General features: G+C 39.4%; 2 protein-coding genes across 3 annotated transcripts in view; both read right to left on the reverse strand.

Annotated features, from left to right (window-relative positions):
- Positions 1-299: 299 nt before the first annotated feature.
- LOC134187945 (fidgetin-like protein 1) overlaps positions 300-17637 on the reverse strand; it is an 18876-nt gene continuing 1538 nt past the window's right edge. The window contains exons 2-18 of one of the 2 annotated variants that reach the window (XM_062656132.1): positions 17427-17506; positions 16048-16104; positions 15898-15983; positions 14675-14873; positions 14508-14614; positions 14114-14220; positions 13861-14053; positions 12387-12487; positions 11996-12075; positions 10993-11063; positions 9768-9929; positions 9115-9157; positions 9029-9041; positions 8810-8973; positions 5396-5971; positions 864-987; positions 300-617 (exon numbers count right to left, since the gene is read on the reverse strand). In XM_062656132.1, coding sequence (XP_062512116.1) covers positions 5745-5971; positions 8810-8973; positions 9029-9041; positions 9115-9157; positions 9768-9929; positions 10993-11063; positions 11996-12075; positions 12387-12487; positions 13861-14053; positions 14114-14220; positions 14508-14614; positions 14675-14873; positions 15898-15983; positions 16048-16104; positions 17427-17506 — 1690 coding nt within the window. In that variant the 3' untranslated portion in view covers positions 300-617; positions 864-987; positions 5396-5744. Of the gene's footprint in view, positions 618-863; positions 988-5395; positions 5972-8809; positions 8974-9028; positions 9042-9114; positions 9158-9767; positions 9930-10992; positions 11064-11995; positions 12076-12386; positions 12488-13860; positions 14054-14113; positions 14221-14507; positions 14874-15897; positions 15984-16047; positions 16105-17426; positions 17507-17637 lie in introns of both variants that reach the window. The other variant, XM_062656123.1, reaches the window with a different exon arrangement.
- LOC134183124 (small ribosomal subunit protein mS26-like) lies at positions 380-5655 on the reverse strand. The gene is made up of 4 exons (XM_062650628.1): positions 5396-5655; positions 864-987; positions 477-617; positions 380-424 (listed from the first exon to the last, which is right to left on the reverse strand). Exons 1-4 carry the CDS (start codon positions 5653-5655, stop codon positions 380-382), a joined length of 570 nt encoding a protein of 189 aa, XP_062506612.1.

A 17637-nucleotide genomic window follows, 5' to 3' on the forward strand; every position in this document is an offset into this window, starting at 1 on the left:
ATACGATACAATAGAGCTCCACCTATTTCAACCCAATAGCAATGGTGTGTGCATACTCTTCTTTGTATTTACTGTTTGTTGGTTTGTCAAGATGATGTGAAGAGAAGGGGAAATGGAAACACAGACACAGACACAGACAGACACACACACACAGACACACACACACAGACACAAGCTTACTTGCCCGCTCTTCACCCGAGCCTAACCTTACATCACTAATTCCCGGCAATTAGGTAAATAACACAAAATGCAGGATAGCTTGGTTTGTACAATTAACTTAACCTTCTCAATACAAATAATCTAGAACAGCAAAAGAACAGCACTTGAGGTATTTAGATAACACTAAATGCAATATGCACTACAATTGCTCATTTCAACATCACAAAATGTAAATATAAATGTTATAGCTACTGATCACACAAGTCTAGATACAGAATAAATTAGTAATCAAAACATCAATATTACCATCCTTGTACTGGCAATAAGTTGTGTTTTCTTGGTTCTGCAGTCAGCTTTTCACCTGATCGAGTGAGCGCAAAGTTGTAGTCCCTCGGATTTTCCAATGCTTGTGCAATCTTTTCGTCCAGATTTTCAGCAGTAATATAGTCTCCTTCATCCTACATAGTCACAGACTACCAATAAAGTAATGAAATATGTACTGCGTGAAGTGGTGTGTGTGTGTGTGTGTGTGTGTGTGTGTGTGTGTGTGCGCGCGCGTGCATGCGTGCGTGTGTGTGTGTGTGTGTGTGTGTGTGTGTGTGTGTGTGTGTGTGTGTGTGTGTGTGTGTGTGTGTGTGTGTGTGTGTGTGTGTGTGTGTACGTAGACATGAACATGTCGTGTGTAGCACCAAGTCATATCTCACCTTAATCTTTTGAACTACGGCTTGCCGCAACTCATGAAGTTTACTAAGTCTCTCCAAATGCCTTTCTTTCTTCTGTTCCTTGACAACTTCCTGTTTCTTTGCTTTTACTGATAATTTTTCTGCTCTAAACAAGCAAGCACATAGACATCAGCCAACTCAGAGGACATCTCAATAGCAACTGTCCGTTCCATTCACTCTGTTCAAACAAAACTCAGAAATTTTTTGTTGTAAAAGTTGATTCGTTAATATAACTAAATAAAGTACATACAGCTACACTATTAATGCTGATGCTTTGCCCTAAAGCATTAGTTATTCTCATCTGTTGTACTATGCTGCTTGCATTAATTGTTCCAATAGTTAACATACACATTATACTCCAGAAGAAGAACAGTTCGGTCAATAACTACAGACGAGATACATCATAATAGGGTCAGTCAATAAGTTTCCTGTATTAGTCATAAAACAAAAACAAAGAATGACTTTTACATGAGATTTCAGTAACGTTTAGATTATCATTAAATTGTGAATTTATCATCTCACAGTCATCAAACCTACGTAATAGTTTTCAACAAATAATTGAAAAATCACAAGGTAATATATCCGGTGAATATGACAGATAAAGCAAAATTTCCCAGTGCCAATCATGGAGCATGTTGACAACATGTACATTGTTTGCAGTGAGGTGCGGCATTGTTATCGAAGAGAATTGCTCACGCCCTCAACTGGTCTAGACCACTCTTCGAAGTCACCTTAGATTTCACTCATGGTTGTTCTAGGTGTAACTGCTGAGATAGCTGATACACTGGTACATGTATTTACTGTAGCATAGGACACATGTTTACTTTTAAATTATCGCATTTCTGCAAATAGTGCCCCATGCTCAAATAAAGCCCCATGCTGCAAATAATGCCCCACTGTATTCAAACCCAGTGATACACAATGAATTGGTTCTAACCCAGACAGAACTACTGCAGACCTCTCAACTGACTCAGATTTACGAGCATGTCTCACTATCTCACGATTTACGCCCAATTCTCAAGATTGCCAGTCCTTTCTCCCGAGAAGCCTACTGTGAGATACTCTTAACAGTTGTTTTGTGTAGCCCCGTCTTTGCAGACATAACGGCTTCTTTGAACTAGACCCTCATAAATGGCTCTGCTTGCTTGTATCTGGGCTATCCGAGTGAGAATGCAGTAAAACGTTTGAAAGTTCGAGGTGAAGCCTTGGTGCGCACACAAAAACACAAAGCAAGGCCAACAAGTAAGCTGTTAAGCATGCCTACTTTGGACACGTTTAATGGGCGTGGTCATTTACAAAAGAGTCTCAGGATTTGGTACAAAGAAAATGAGAGGTCTGCTGCTGATTGGCAATAAAGATTCAACGTATGCAATAGACCAGGAATACGACTCAAGTAAAGTGAAAGTAGCCAGGATACATCAGACGTACTGTAAGATATGGTAGTTTGTTCGTGTTGTTTGTGTAGTGTAAATAATTGTGTGATTGTATGCAAACAAACAATGCAACAGTCTCTGTGCTTGCAAAATAATAATGCCCTGTGCTCGAATTGCGCCCCATTCAGAACTGAAGTATGGAAAATAGTGCCTCGCGAGGCACTATTTGCAGAAATACAGTAATCACAATTTATATACATACAAACTTCCAATTTTCATGCAACACGTCCACAATAGAAAAGTGTGTCTCTGCATTACTCGTGCACAGAAACGCCACCCTAGTGGCTCTCCCTTGAATTCCGTCTCTCTTCATTAATATAAACAAAAATACCATGCGTCCCTCATACTTGATTTGTACATAAACAATAGATTTCCTAGCCTCATAACACACACACACACACACACACACACACACACACACACACACACACACACACACACACACACACACACACACACGACTTTGCCAAGAGTACCAATTTTTCTCAAATACAGTAACCCGTGCATCTGATCAGTTTAAAAATAGTAACCCACGCTCAATTAGTAAGCCATGCCTTAAATGTCAGAGATCAAAAAGGTAACATAAAACATCGAGGAAACAAAACAAGTCTAGCAGAAGAGACACGGACAAGAAGATGAAGACAATGATTGTGACGATGTAGACATTATGGTTCTTGATGATGAAGACAATGAGTAAACTACCAGTAACTGATACAGGTTACCGTAACTTGACAGTTTTGCATGCGTCAAGAGTGCATGTGTTCCTCTAATACTTCCATAGCTCTTTACTTCAACTTGAGCCGTGATAGCGGACATTGAAAAAATAGCAACCCACGAGTTACTATTCGAGGAAATAGGGTATGGGAAAACGGCGTAACCAGGCTTAAATTATGGGGTTTAAATTGACATTAACAATATTCCTTGATATCAATTTAAAGTAACGTCTAATCTAATTAAATAAGATTTAAATTAATGCTATTGTTATATTTAATTAATATATTAAACTCATTATCAATAAACTATTAAATAGCAAAAACCAACAACAACTCACTACTTTAATTAATTAATCGCAATCTACGTTCTCAAATTGGTCTACAGCAGCAAATGCATCAACAGAATCAAGGTCAAGGCACGCGTGCACGCGCGTGCGTGTGTGTGTGTCTCGATACGGTGTGTGTGTGTGTGTCGGTACAGAATCAAGGTCAAGGTGTGTGATTCTCTCTCTCCTGAGTCGAGAGAAGCAAGTGTGGGGCGTGGTGGAGCAGATGGTAGAGCATTTGTGATGACATCTGGGATCTTGTATTCCGTGATGAGGGTTGAAGGTTTGATCCCGACACTGTCACAGTTTCCTTGAGCAAGAAACTCACCCACACTTGCTTCTCTCGACTCAGAAGTATAAATGAGTACCTGGTCATTGACTGGGGTGGACAAGACCGCTGGCTTGGCAGCAACATCATGCAGCAGACAGGTACGTGTGGGCCTTGGTGTCCAGTCCCAGAGCTGCACCATTGTCAGTGCCCCTGGATGACTCTGGCCAAGCTCCAGGTTGATTGTAGCGCATGGAGGCCCTGTCTCTAGAGGCAGGGGGAGCTATCTCCGCAACTGACCTCAGGGTCGACGTCGAAAGACATGGAGGGCTTAACATTTGTCCATTTGTGTGTGTGTGTGTGTGTGTGTGTGTGTGTGTGTGTGTGTGTGTGTGTGTGTCCGTGTGTGTAGGGTAATCCGGAGTAACTCCGTGAGAAATTTGATACACACCCGTATATTGCTACGTATGAGTGTTGCAGTCGCTTGATCTTACTACCGTATCGAGCAATAGCCTTCTGCCAATCAGCATACATGCAACCATCTCTGTAATCGTTCTTGAGATAATTCGAGACTTTCATCGACACTGCTAATCTTGTGGGTGGGGTAACTTCGTGAACAGAGTTTTGTTCTGGCAACCACGACTTACGAATGGTTGTAACTTTTGCTTGCTTGGGTACGTTTCTCTCCTGCATCTATTGTGGTAGCGACAAATAAGGCATACCTACTAGATCTTTCGCTGTACCCTATGAAGTTGCTGTGTGGTGTAGGAGGCATTTTTGTTGCTACCGCTTCGCCATCCTGGATGTCCATTCAAGTAGCAATCGACTTGCTATGACACTCATAATCCTACGTCAAGTAGTTTACTAATAGTAGAAGATATTCAAATCCTAAACTGGAGGTAAGACACTTCACGCTCAAGCAGGGTTAGATATTCACAGAGTTCAGGTTATCTAAGTATCCCGATTTCGTCAGGATTTTCCCGATTTTTTTTTGGATTTGAGTTGGTTTTTCCCGATTCCCGCTTGGGGTCCGTCAGGAATATCGGGAAAACCAAGTGAAGTCGCGTAATACCAAAAAATCAAAACAAGACCATGCTAGATGTCACTGCTACTTCCAGTAGGCACATGAAATATAGTTTATGTTAAATTTGGCATGGTACATGAAACATTTCACTCTCTCACCTAAATTTATACACATTTGGTTAATTAAGCTAACACAAAGTACGATTGCCTTGGAATCCCAGACTGTAAGAATTACGAAAAGCGCGTTATAGCACATGCACACAGAAGAGCGGACTCCGAGGCACAATCTCAGGATCCCGACGAACCTGGTGGCAAACTTGGACAGCCTGGAAGTTGCTCCAGTCATGCAGCTGCCCCAGATAACCCTATTTAAGACTCTCAGTAAAACAGAAACTTCCAGCTAGTAGGAGCCCTCGTGCAAAACATCACCGAAAGACACCATTTGTAGGATCTCACTCTCCGCTAAAAGGTAGTTCCTTCAACGGACGTTGCCACTCTTGTTTCCACTTCCAGACTATTGTAAATGATGCCATTTTCAAGTCAAATATTAGAATAGAAAATTGGCAGTCAGAGGATTTCGCGCCTTTATTCCTTTCATTAAAACTCTGTTAGTGCTTAATTACCTTAATCAAGATTCTACAAACGACCACGCCCTAATGAGTTGGGGTACTGAACCCTCACTGAATTCCGACTAAACCCTGTGGTTACGCCTCTGGTAGCAAACAAAAATAATTTTAGTAATTGTTCTCACCTCCATTTCACCATCCTTTCGTTTTCGAGGCGGTTAGCGGTAAACGACGCCTTCTCTCTTTCCACAGCTTCACGCTCCTCGACGGTAATCGTAGAGCTCTGACGCTGTCGAGCAAGCCATTCATCGTGAAACTGCTTCCTCGATTGAGCCACTCCCTTCCTGTATTCAACCCAACGACGTCTATCCTCCGCAGACTGACTAGTCTTAGTCCTAAAATTGAGTGTAAATCTAGAAAATCGCCGTAAACGACTGAAATACATTGCAACACCCCGGATTAGAGTCAAACATTACAGTATCCCGGATTCATACTCATACTCTAATAAATTAATTAATATATAGATTATAGATTCTAGCTAGAAGCGCCACTACCAAATTGTCTATTCCATTCCTCGTATGACTTTAAGTCGCTGGGCGACACCGTTGATCGTACGTGTCTAAATGCGGCGACGAAATCCTGACACGTGATCGAGCGAACTTGGTCTACAGAGATATGTTGAATGGCCGACGCGTCGATGCTCCTTATAGGACCGAGCGCAGCTTCGCGGCACAGACAAGTAACGTCTGCTCCAGAATATCCTAACAAATAAGAAACAAATATATCTAGCAGGCTGACATCTTGGCAATGACACAACCATCACACTGGCCAAACAAAATTACATTAAAATTTAAAAATTAAAAATTAAATTACGAAAAACCCAAGTCAATTGAATATACGAATTTCAAGTATGAAACGAAAACCATCTACGTGGTAGCATAAATTTTGTTTTTATTTATTGCAGTCACCCACCCAGGCTGACTGTTTCAGCTCTCATGTTTGGTTGTGACTCTACACTCTATGTCCGCTAATAGTGCCCATTTCATAGTTCTGGGCATTATTCGAGCATGGCGAGCACGGGGCATTATTTTTTCGGAAGCACAGAGACTGTTGCATTATTCGTTTGCATACCATCACACTGCACACACAAGATTAGAACAAACTATTGTAATCGAATCTAACAGTCTAGTATATATCCTGTTGCATACGTTGAATCTACATTGTCAGTCAGTGGTTCTATTTGGGTGTTCATTTCATCTCAGACACGCATGCATATAACTGGGTTTGAATACTACCCCAGTGGGCACTAATTAGGCATGGGGCATTATTATTTTGTTACAGAGGCACTATTTGTGGAAATGCAGTATCTTGTCCTAAAGACTCAAAACATTGTAGAACCATTGAAGGTCCTAAAGACTCAAACAACGGATGGATATACAAGTAAAGAGAAACGAAAACCTGGCCATACATTCTCACAAAATAGATTTTTTTCTAAATTGCAAATGTTTTACTTAATTAACAACAAAGAGATAACAAAGCTTTCATACACTTATGTGTCACAAAAAATTTAACTGCAACTCACTCATGATCAACCCAGCAGCGTAGCTATAGAGGGTCCCTCGAAATGTTAGGCCGTGACTCATCTGACAAGCCCATACACTGCTTGTATATGAAAACTGAGAATAACGTGACTTGAACTCATTGATATTGTGAATTGAGAGAAAAATGTCTGTCTGTCTGTCTGTCTGCTTGTGGTATGGCAATAGACAAGTTTGTTGCAGTATATATAGACAAAGGGTTAGGATAAACTGAAACAGTTCTACACACACGCAGACACACAGACACAGGCACAGACACAGACACAGACACACACACACAGACAGATAGACAGACAGACAGACACAAACACACACACAGACAGACAGACAGACAGACAGACACACACACACACATGCACGCACACACACATGCACACACACACACACACACATGCACACACACACACACACACACACACACACACACACACAGTGCATATTTTAGATAGAAATGTAGAAGTTATATGCAACCTCTATCTATATCTATTGGTTGCTTTGACACTCTACTCTGATAGATCGACTGCATTCTAGCTCAGGACATTATTAACCAAGATACCAGCACGGCACCCATCATCTATGTAGCACACATTAACATAAAAGTGTGAAATTTAATAACAGTGGTTTGTGTGCAAGTCAATATTGACTTTGTCTATTATCTATTAATATTAATTTTCCCTTCAAAAATTTTGGTTTGCACAGCTGCTCAACCTCTACCCCAAGGCTACAACCTCTGGATCTCATCTACGGCGCGACACCATCCTGTACTTCACCCCTGATGCTGCATGACCAACTGAGATCACAAGTCACATGATACTCAAGCATATTGCTACCATACCAGTCCTACACTGTAATAGGCAAGTGGTACAGTGCAATATACGGTAAAGCCAGAAATTTCTGCAACCATAAAAATTAAAATTTGTGCAAATTTGCCCCAAACGAGCACTTTGAAAATGTTACGTGTACATGGTTTGATATCAAGTCAACTTGAATGTCTATACTCAAGACTTAAAGTATAGTACAATACTAGTAACAGTTTATATTGACCAACCAATAACCACCACAACAACTACTAAAATTTACAACAAGAAAGAAAGCCTCTATGCATAGACGTTTGCTGACTGTTCAATACACTTACAGGTATGGAGAGAGAAATGCCTATCTTTTGGTGTCGAGTGATTGTAATAGTCTGGAATCATAGCATACACAGATCTACCAGAAAAAGCACGAGACAGATGGAATGAATACGCATGCACACGTTTATGCAGAGCATGAAAATGTAACGACCATCCATCGGCCAATGGCCGAACAAACAACACTTTTGGCTGACCAAATGACAAGAAAGCTTGGCCATTTGATACGACAAAAAATTGACAAAAAAGGCAGCTGCAGCTCTGAATGCCGGATCAATATAAAATCCTATCATTTCAGGGTCTGTTTTAATATGCAGAGTGTGAATTCGATTTCGTGTGATAACATTTTGGTCACACGATTTGCACAATTTGAATCAACACACGAATCTCTGGTTGTCATAGCATAACTAATTATCAAATTGACGATACATGTACTAACAGTAACTGTAAGAACAGAGGCATAACTAGGCATGAGACAACCACCTTAGTTGAAAGAGAGGATGTAGCAATTAAAAAATTTTCAATTGGGTGTGTCCATAAATTTTTTTGACTATTTTGTGACTTAGCCAGCAGGCTTCAAGATCAACAAAGAGAACATTAGGCAATTTGATAGTACAGGTAATCATAGACTTGGTCAGTTGTCTCTAGTCTGTTAGTCTTTGTGCCAGTCACGTGGCTAACATTAACAACACTCTACAGGTTGATATTAACAAAATGCCTCAATAAAATGTTATGGCTAGTTACAACTATGAAGGTTTTAAGACATGTATTGATATTAGTTATGCCATTAATGAGATGCAACATAATTTGAATTCCAATTACACTATAAGTGACAACTCTGTCCGGTTACCACAAATGTCTCGACTGTTACCTTCGGTTTTCTCACACAATCCTTGCAGTTCTTCGTCGGTCAAATCCGATCGTTGCTGCACGAGCAGATTTCTCATAATCTGCAACCGAGACTGCACGTCGGGCAGTGGAATGTACAGTCGTTTACTGAGCCGACGTCGAGCTGCCTCATCGATCTCTTGAGGTCTGCATGCACAACAATAACCAAGTAAAACAACTTGAACCACAAAGGCTCTAACACCTGTTTGTGGCACCTGTAAATGAGAAGAAATAGAGAAGAATTAAGTTAATTAATAAAGAAAAAATCAGGATATCTTAATATCTTACCAACAACAAGAACGAGGTCTTCAGCACGTGTCGTGGCTCCATCCTAGTACAAAAGCAACAATTAGTTTAGCAGAGATTTTTCGAAGAGTGACTCAAACTGTGGCACCAACTCAATGGTGCTACTCATTAATATTAATACTAATAATATATGTCACTATATTATTATGACGTCATAAACACAGTCTTAGAGCAACATAAAGAGAATCGTTTCATACAGTTGCCTCAAACGTCCAGACCTTCTTACCCCCAAGAAAGCAGTCGATACTGGCGACTTCAAGCAAGCTATCTATGATTACAGCTCAATTGCCTGTGGTGTCCACACAATAATAGTGAATCTGTGCCGCTTTGGGGAAGTCGAGTACCACTCTTTGCAACATTGCCATGGAAATGACAACTGTGCAAATTTTAGTCTCTCCACAAATAGAGCAAATGTGTTTATAAGTGATTGCAGTGTTAGATACATGCTCACAGTGCACACAGTAGTAAGAACAAAATGGCCTACACACACGCACAAACACACACACGCACAAACACACACACATGTGCGCATGCACGCACAACCACACACATGCACACACACACAATGCAAACTCTCTCTCTCTCTCTCTCTCTCTCACACACACACACACACACACACACAAACAAACACGCACCAGTTGTACAAGGAATTCTGTTTTGATCCGACGCGACGACTCGTGTTCACCGTCGCAGCGTTGAGTCAGCAGCGAATCTATCTCGTCGATAAATATGACGGCGGGTTGTTGACAGCGAGCGACGGCAAACAGTGTACGTACCATCTTTTCACCCTCGCCGACCTAATAAAGAAATGCATACATACCGACAAAAGCAAAATACAGATTAATGACTGACCAACTTAGATGTGCTTACTGTTGCATATACAATACACATTCTATCCTGACGGCTATAATGCTACTGTACCATTAGGTGGAATATAAAATATTCATTTTAAATATTTTCTTAAATGTAATGTGTTTAAGTCAAACTTAAATTTTTACACATTTTATAGTAATTTATATACAATATTTAACGTTATCTATCCTAAAATGAATGCAAAGAAGTGGGTTACATACATTGTCATCAACTACAGCTTCTAGTTTCCCAAATTTTGTGGGAAGATAGAAGACCCAAACAGCATGGGATGCAGGTAGGCCTGAGTGTAGATCTAGGATTGACAATCCAGCGAATGACGAGGGCGGAGTGAGACTGGGTTGAGTCTATAGATCTATACATTATCTAGAAGACTCACAAACTATGCTGCTGTGCAACAGACAGCAAAAAGCAAAACATACAAATATATTTAGTATATTTATGCTTTCAATAAAAATATAGAAAGCAATCTTGAGAGGTTGTGAAGACACAATATATAAGGCTAGACAACAGTTATTGCATTGGGCTTAGCTACTTTCGACTGTTTCATCTGTTCTTACACCATAAGTTTACAGAAACATCATTTCCCTTCCCACTGACAATATTTATTTGAATATTATTAATCTCTATTTGTATTAAATTAAATACGCTTCGTAACCCAACAAATAATATAATTTGAAAAAATGAGTAAAAAATTTAATAAAGCTTACAACGTGATAATATGACTCACACACCTTTGTGTGAAAGTTTGTTGTTGCTAAAAGGCAGGCCAACCAACCTTACTGCTGTGCACATACAAACTACAAACAGCAGACTATGCTGTAATACAGTATGGAGTTTACTTTATTGAAACTTTAATATGTACTTGTAAAATTAATACACACTAAGTATTCACTCCAAGTTCTAATATGATGTACATGTTTACTAACCAGTTCAATAACATTTTTACCTACAGAGAAGAAAAGGCTTAGACAGTCCGCTAATTCTTACCCACTTTGACGTGAGTGATGAAGCACTGATGCTAAAAAATGTAGCTCCAGCTTGGCTAGCAATACACTTTCCTAATAAACATAAAATCAAACATGAGATACAATTCTGTGACAACAAATACTATTCATTACTCCCTCAACCACTAAAGTCAAGTTGTAGCAAGAAAGAGACTACAAACAGCTGCTACTACAGCATGCAACAACAGTCGACTCTTACAAAACAAAAAGCTGCATATTCCTGATAGCCTCAAGACATTATGGTACATACAATCAATCCCAAAACTCTTCACTATCAATATATATATATATATATATATATATATATATATATATATATATATATATATATACATAATTTAATTTATCAATTATCAGTTAGTTTTAACTTATCAGTTACAATAACTTCTATACATTTTCCAACGTCCAAACGTTGCACATTTCTGAGCACTGATACACTTCCTATTGTGCCAGACTTTTGGGACAACCTGTCCATATAATAGCTGTAGAGCTGTTTAAAACTGAGCATACAAACAAACGCTAGGGAGACGGAATGAGAGGCCAATGCACACTTTAAAATGACGATGTTGGTCCTGTGGCATTATGTTGTGTCTGGTTGACTAAATCGACATCGTCTCTTCCAGTAATTGCACTTCCTGTTTCAGCTGTCATACCAGGTTGATGAACAACGTTAGAGATGACAACCTGTTGGCATTCAATGCTCCCATATCTTGAACACATTACCAGTAAAATATTTTTGAACACATCAAGGGTAAATCTATTATCATGTCAACAATTTTTTGTATGCCTTTTAAGGGAGAAAGGGGAATAGACAAACAGGGTATGTTTGGTACACTTGTGAAAAATGTTACAAATTTTTGAACGGCCGCTTCATCAATCTTCACACCAAAGCACCCTCTCCAAAACCAAATTAACACACACACAAGACAGATAAATGATGAGCCCAATGAACAATTGCCGAATAAATTTAACAACATGAAACTGACCAATGAGAGTCTTCCCTGTCCCTGGTGGCCCAAAAAGTAGAATACCCTTTGGAGGTCCTCTCAAACCAGTAAAGAGATCTCTACACAACAAGACAGTACATAGCCACATCTAAATACACAGTAATTAATTAATTAATTAAATAAATAAGTAATTAGATAATCTACGTGTACAGTAAACAATAATGTAAGCACACACAATCAATAATGCATTAAATACAAATAAAAATGTTTGAAAAACTAATTGCCTAATTAAATATCAGTAAACAGCAACAAATGTGGACAAAAGGATAAACAAATTGATAAACTAAAAGAACTCAATAAAGTTGATAAACAAAGTAATCTAATTACTCAATTGGTTATGACATTCAAGTGATAAACAGTGATATATTACGGTCGCAACATTGGCCACACGACTGCTTCTTTGATTGTTGCCTTGGCAAACTCGAGACCAGCGACATCCTCCCAAGTCACAGGTGGACCATGATCGACAATCTGTAATACAGAAAATGCTTGTAACAGTATAATCCACTATAAATCAGTAAAGAAAGACAAAAGTATGTACACAACTGTGCTTGCAAACTTGAAAGGCACGTATGCACACGAAAGGCATTGTGCATATTAAAGCAAAGTATTGAGTAAGATATTCTAGAAAACTGGTTGGATGTCTAGAACACCATAATGCTGAGACACGTTTTGATACAGCATAATATATTAATATATTATTAATCAAAAATTAAAATTTCAATACAAAATTTAAACATTTAAACAACCAATTAAAACATTTATAATTGAACTAGTGTATATGCATGTACACATGTAGCTGTGTTATGAGGTAGAAAGTTGAGGCCTCGATTCAAGGTTTCACAATGCTTGGACGTTACTCTGAGGCTCACGCTTTAGTCAGACAAATTCCAATGCGCGACCAGTTTAGTAATAGCCTGTTATGCATAAGTACGCATATGCATGTAAATTAGAATACAAAGCATGCATCAAAATCTCTTACCATATTACCTCATTTTTCCACCAAACCTACTGTAGTCATCTCATTTAACCAATGAGTATCCAACAAACAAAGCGACCTTACTCGAGCACCTAAGAGTTTGAGTAAAACCCAAGAGTTTAGGCATAATGATTCAAAGTAGGCTAACTCTAAGACTTATAGAAGAATTTAATGTAAAGAGTATGGTGCAGGAAAAAGTCAAAAATTCAACTAAATTACTTGATACAAAATAGTATACAAACTGTAACACAGACTATTCATGAAATACTCACCCTGCCAAATGCTATGAGTCACGACTCAAACATTAGTCCAGCTTGGCGCGTGGCAAAAGGCAGTCATTGTGCATGCATGTGCATATGCACGTGATTGACCATAATTGCGAGCATAATAGAAGGGCTTTACTGACATTGCTGACATAGCATAATAGGACGATAATTGAGCATAATTCGACAATGCCTACTGACAACTACACTGATACTAAGTCAACTTTGTTGGTTCCATTGACAGCATATAAAGTTAAAATATGTCATATGTAACAAGACTATCTCAGCAGATGACACCTGACATATACTTACAGCCCAACAGTAAAGCATCAATTGCATGAAGAATCTTGCAACTGACTTCCTAATGCCAGTGGAAAAATTGAAAAGACGAAATACAGACTGAAGTGATTAACCACCTCATTGAACTCAATGACTACTGGTACACTACAGCCACCACCCGATGAACAAAACCAGAACATATTAATTAATTCATGAATTTAGTGGATCATTATCACCTTGCCATAACAATCACTGCACACCTTTACAATTAATTACACTAATGATTACATTTTTTACCAAATTTTATATCACGTATGACTCACCTCGTTCAATATGAGATCAACCATTTTCTGATCGAGACCTTTCAGCTTGTCATCTTCTACACCACACAAGCCACCCGATGACGACACACTACCGGTTGCTACTGTTGATGTCACTGAACCATCCTTCTGCCAGTGATTCGTTTCATCGTCACTTCTCCGCACAGGAGGAGCAAATTTCGAGAACGGATTTCTCCTGTTAGAAAATTGAGTTGACATGATGGACAGTATAGGTAGTTGACTGCTTTAATTGTACCGTGTGCCTAGACAACGTTTTGCCATTGTAGTATTTCTGGTGTTTGAGTGTTCGTCTCCATAGGAATCAGATGCAACACGTTTATTTGTCTTTCTTTGGTTGGTAATCTAGAGCAAATGCATTGCCTCGGACATTGAAAATGACATCACAGTTACTAAATATGCTAGAGCATAAGTGGCATGGCCGACATGTGTGTCTCCACTTTTCATTGCAAACAAATTTAATCATACTTCCTGTCTCGTTCATCAATGGCCACAAGGCTTGTAGCCAAACCTGCCAAGTTACACACACACACACACACACACACACACACACACACACACACACACACACACACACACACACACACACACACACACACACATACACCGTATACAACTTCAAATTTACTCACAAGTTGGTGTCTTGCTGTCACAAATGCAGATGATGAAGTCAATCCATCAGTACCAGGACTTCCTGGCACTTTCTTCTTGAAAGTCACTTCACCTCCAATGTGTTTATCTTTCTCGTAACAAGGAAGCATCTCCCTACCATTACCCTTCATCTGCGATGTAGAATTACCAGCAAATTTGAAGACAGGAGTATGGCTCTGTTTCTGTTTAGGAACACAGTTAATGTCCCCATTTGACTCTCTTGCTGTTGATGGCAATTTGTCTGCAGGAGGCTGAGTACACATTGTTCTTTGAGTGTTAGCGAAATATCTCGATTGGTGATTTGAGTGATCCAGTGTGCGGTGTTGTGAAAGCCTTGGTGGAGGCTTCTAGAAGAAAGTTATAGTACGAAAAGTTGCAGTGTTATTCAATGTCATGTATCATGTTGTCAGTGGGTGATTTGAAAGACTGCTCACAAGCCTGATTTGCCTTCTGTAATTGCAATACCGTCTGTCTGTCTTGGCAGTCTGTCTGTCTTGGCTGTCGGTCTGTCTGTCAGTCTGTCTGTCTGCCATCATTTAGTTCTTACATCTAACTAAGTCTAATGACGAAGAAATTGGGTGCTGAGAGAGTCGGGCCTCTCAGACCCACCACACAACATACTAAGCTTCTTGGATATGATTACTTGAGCATTACACTTCTGTAATTGTACAGAGAATCTTTCCCTCAACTAGTCTAAAAATTCTACAGCACTAGGTCTTCCTGCTTCATCTAACAAAAAGGCTGACAGTTTCTGCCAAAAATTTCTTGCTTCTTCTCCCTATGATCCAAAATGTTCCATTACCAGTGGGACTACGTCGACTACTGAGTCTCCAGGCAGCTTGTGTTGTTCGTACTTGGACATCTTTCTGGTTTCTCTTCGGTTTGCTGCAACCACTGATGCCTTAGCAAAGCTTGTGAAAACATCTGAGCTCCAAGGGTGTACCAACAAGAAGTTACGGTTACTCACGACGATGATGAATTCGTAGACTTCTAAAGGCACTCCGACTGTCTGTCTTGTTTTACTGTTACATTAACTGTGTAGTGACTAGCAGTTCTCTGTAGATATTTCATGGATGACTAAATCACTGTCTGCTTGTTTGTCTGTTTGTCTGTCACATCCATCAGTCCATCCATCTGTCCATCCGTCCGTCCGTCTGTCTGTCTGCATGTATGTCTGTTTCTCTGTCTGTCTGTCTATCTGTCTGTCTGTCTTTCTGTATGTTTCTCTGTCTTTCTGTTTCTGTCTCTGCCTGTCTGTCTGTCTGTCTATCTGTCTGTCTGTCTGTCTGTCTGTGTATGAACTCTTTAAATTCATCCACCAATCTATAGCATACCTTTCTATTTAGCTCTCTACATGCACTAAACCAGTACCTTTTCTGTACATTTCATCATCCGCTGAACTTGAGGCATTGCCATCATACTATCAACTGTTAGACTGGACTTCCACAACTGACTCTCTGCAACAATTCCCATAACTTTCTAATAATAAGTAAACCATTTTGTAACTAGAAACAGCTCAACCATTTGTAGCAGTATTGGTCAATCGGCTTAATACCCCTTCAGCATAATTATTTAAACCTACACAAAGAATCAAAATTCAGAAAACGACACAACATAAGAGCATGCAAACAATACAATGTGGCATACTTTAGCAACTTAATTAAGAATGTTTTTGTGTCTATTGACAAGTTCAGTTTCTATTGTAATAAATAAACCAAGGGTCTATACAGCTACATTTTAAACAAGCAAATGTTAACAAGAAATAGTAACGTAGATACGTTACGCTGACAATGTACTCATCACAAATTTTACTTTCAGTAACACTTGACTATGACATGCCCTTATTCGGTGCGTGTGTGCGTGTGTGTGTTGTGTGTGTGTGTGTGTGTGTGTGTGTGTGTGTGTGTGTGTGTGTGTGTGTGTGTGTCAGTGTCAGTGTTTTACTCCTTTTAAATGTTTGGCTGATATCTTCTGCGTCCAAACAGCTTGCCTCTCACTTTAATTGTCACAGCCACATGTTACATGTTAAATCCACAATTAAGTTATACGACTGACAGCACAACTCTTGTCCACTGCATTCTGTGGCTTCTGCCTAAGTAGGAGCTAAATCAATTCATTTCAATTTAGTCTTAAGTGTTTGCATATCCACCATCTCATTTAGGCCCAATTCACCACTTGAACCGAAATCAATTGTGGCAGATAAAGTAGAATGCACTTTAATTAGACCATCCAGTCTTCCCAAAGGAAGTTGTACAACACGTTTGCAGCCATGGCCTTACACACAAAATCTCAATACTTTACTTCAAAGTTGTTTTATTGACAACAAGTTTCATGTCATAACATTTTGATATAAGTGGTCATTCAAACTATCGACACTTTCACAAGCATACAAAGCGCACGCTTTCTGAAGCTTCCCACGATATTGTTAATCCACAATTCAATAGCTTGACCATGGTTTTATCTATTAGAAGGTTGACGTGTGGTCTTCAATGCTTCTGCATTGCTAGAGCTCTTCTTGCATTCCAGTTGACCCGTTCAAATGATGTCAACTCGAGGATTTCGATCATTCAAGTGGGCAAGACGAAAACATCGAGAAAGTTGTGGAAGAGACAGCTGGACACTTTATGGCCAACTGATGCCACAGTCATACATGTTTGCAAATCATATGCATACGGGTGACTAGAATGCAATTGCGGCCATGGAAACACACACAGAGAAACTAGCACAAGCTATTTGCTGCTGATCAACATTTTATACAGCGTCCATAACTTCTCCCCTAGTGTGCGCTTTGTATGCTTGCGAAATTGTCGATAATTTTGAACTACCCCTAACACTGTGCTGTTACGAATAACTAAACGTTGATGTGTTATTTAGCAGAAAACGTTTCTGTCTTGACTTACCCACAGCAGTGTCAGTGCTGTCAACAATTGATGCATACTTGTCTGCATACAACGCTGATGTATGGCTCAATGTTTCACCTCTAGAAAAAGCAGTCAATTCAAATCATTCACAAACAGATATAACAAGTTTACAAAAACAGTCTAAACGAAGGATGGAATTAAACCAATAATGATAGTAAGCACGGCACCAGATAGAGTGTCTACATGTACT

This window comes from Corticium candelabrum, chromosome 1 (genome assembly GCF_963422355.1).
Source record: "Corticium candelabrum chromosome 1, ooCorCand1.1, whole genome shotgun sequence".
Taxonomy (NCBI): domain Eukaryota; kingdom Metazoa; phylum Porifera; class Homoscleromorpha; order Homosclerophorida; family Plakinidae; genus Corticium; species Corticium candelabrum.

What these genes read in the sequence shown, in the direction of transcription:
- LOC134183124 (XM_062650628.1), bottom strand. Translation starts at nt 5,655, where the DNA reads ATGTATTTCAGTCGTTTACGGCGATTTTCTAGATTTACACTCAATTTT. An exon ending in GAAAGGATGGTGAAATGGAG is followed by an intron (nt 988 to 5,395) that starts GTGAGAACAATT and finishes TTGCTTGTTTAG; the next exon opens with AGCAGAAAAATTATCAGTAA. An exon ending in GAAAACACAACTTATTGCCA is followed by an intron (nt 425 to 476) that starts GTACAAGGATGG and finishes TTCTGTATCTAG; the next exon opens with ACTTGTGTGATCAGTAGCTA.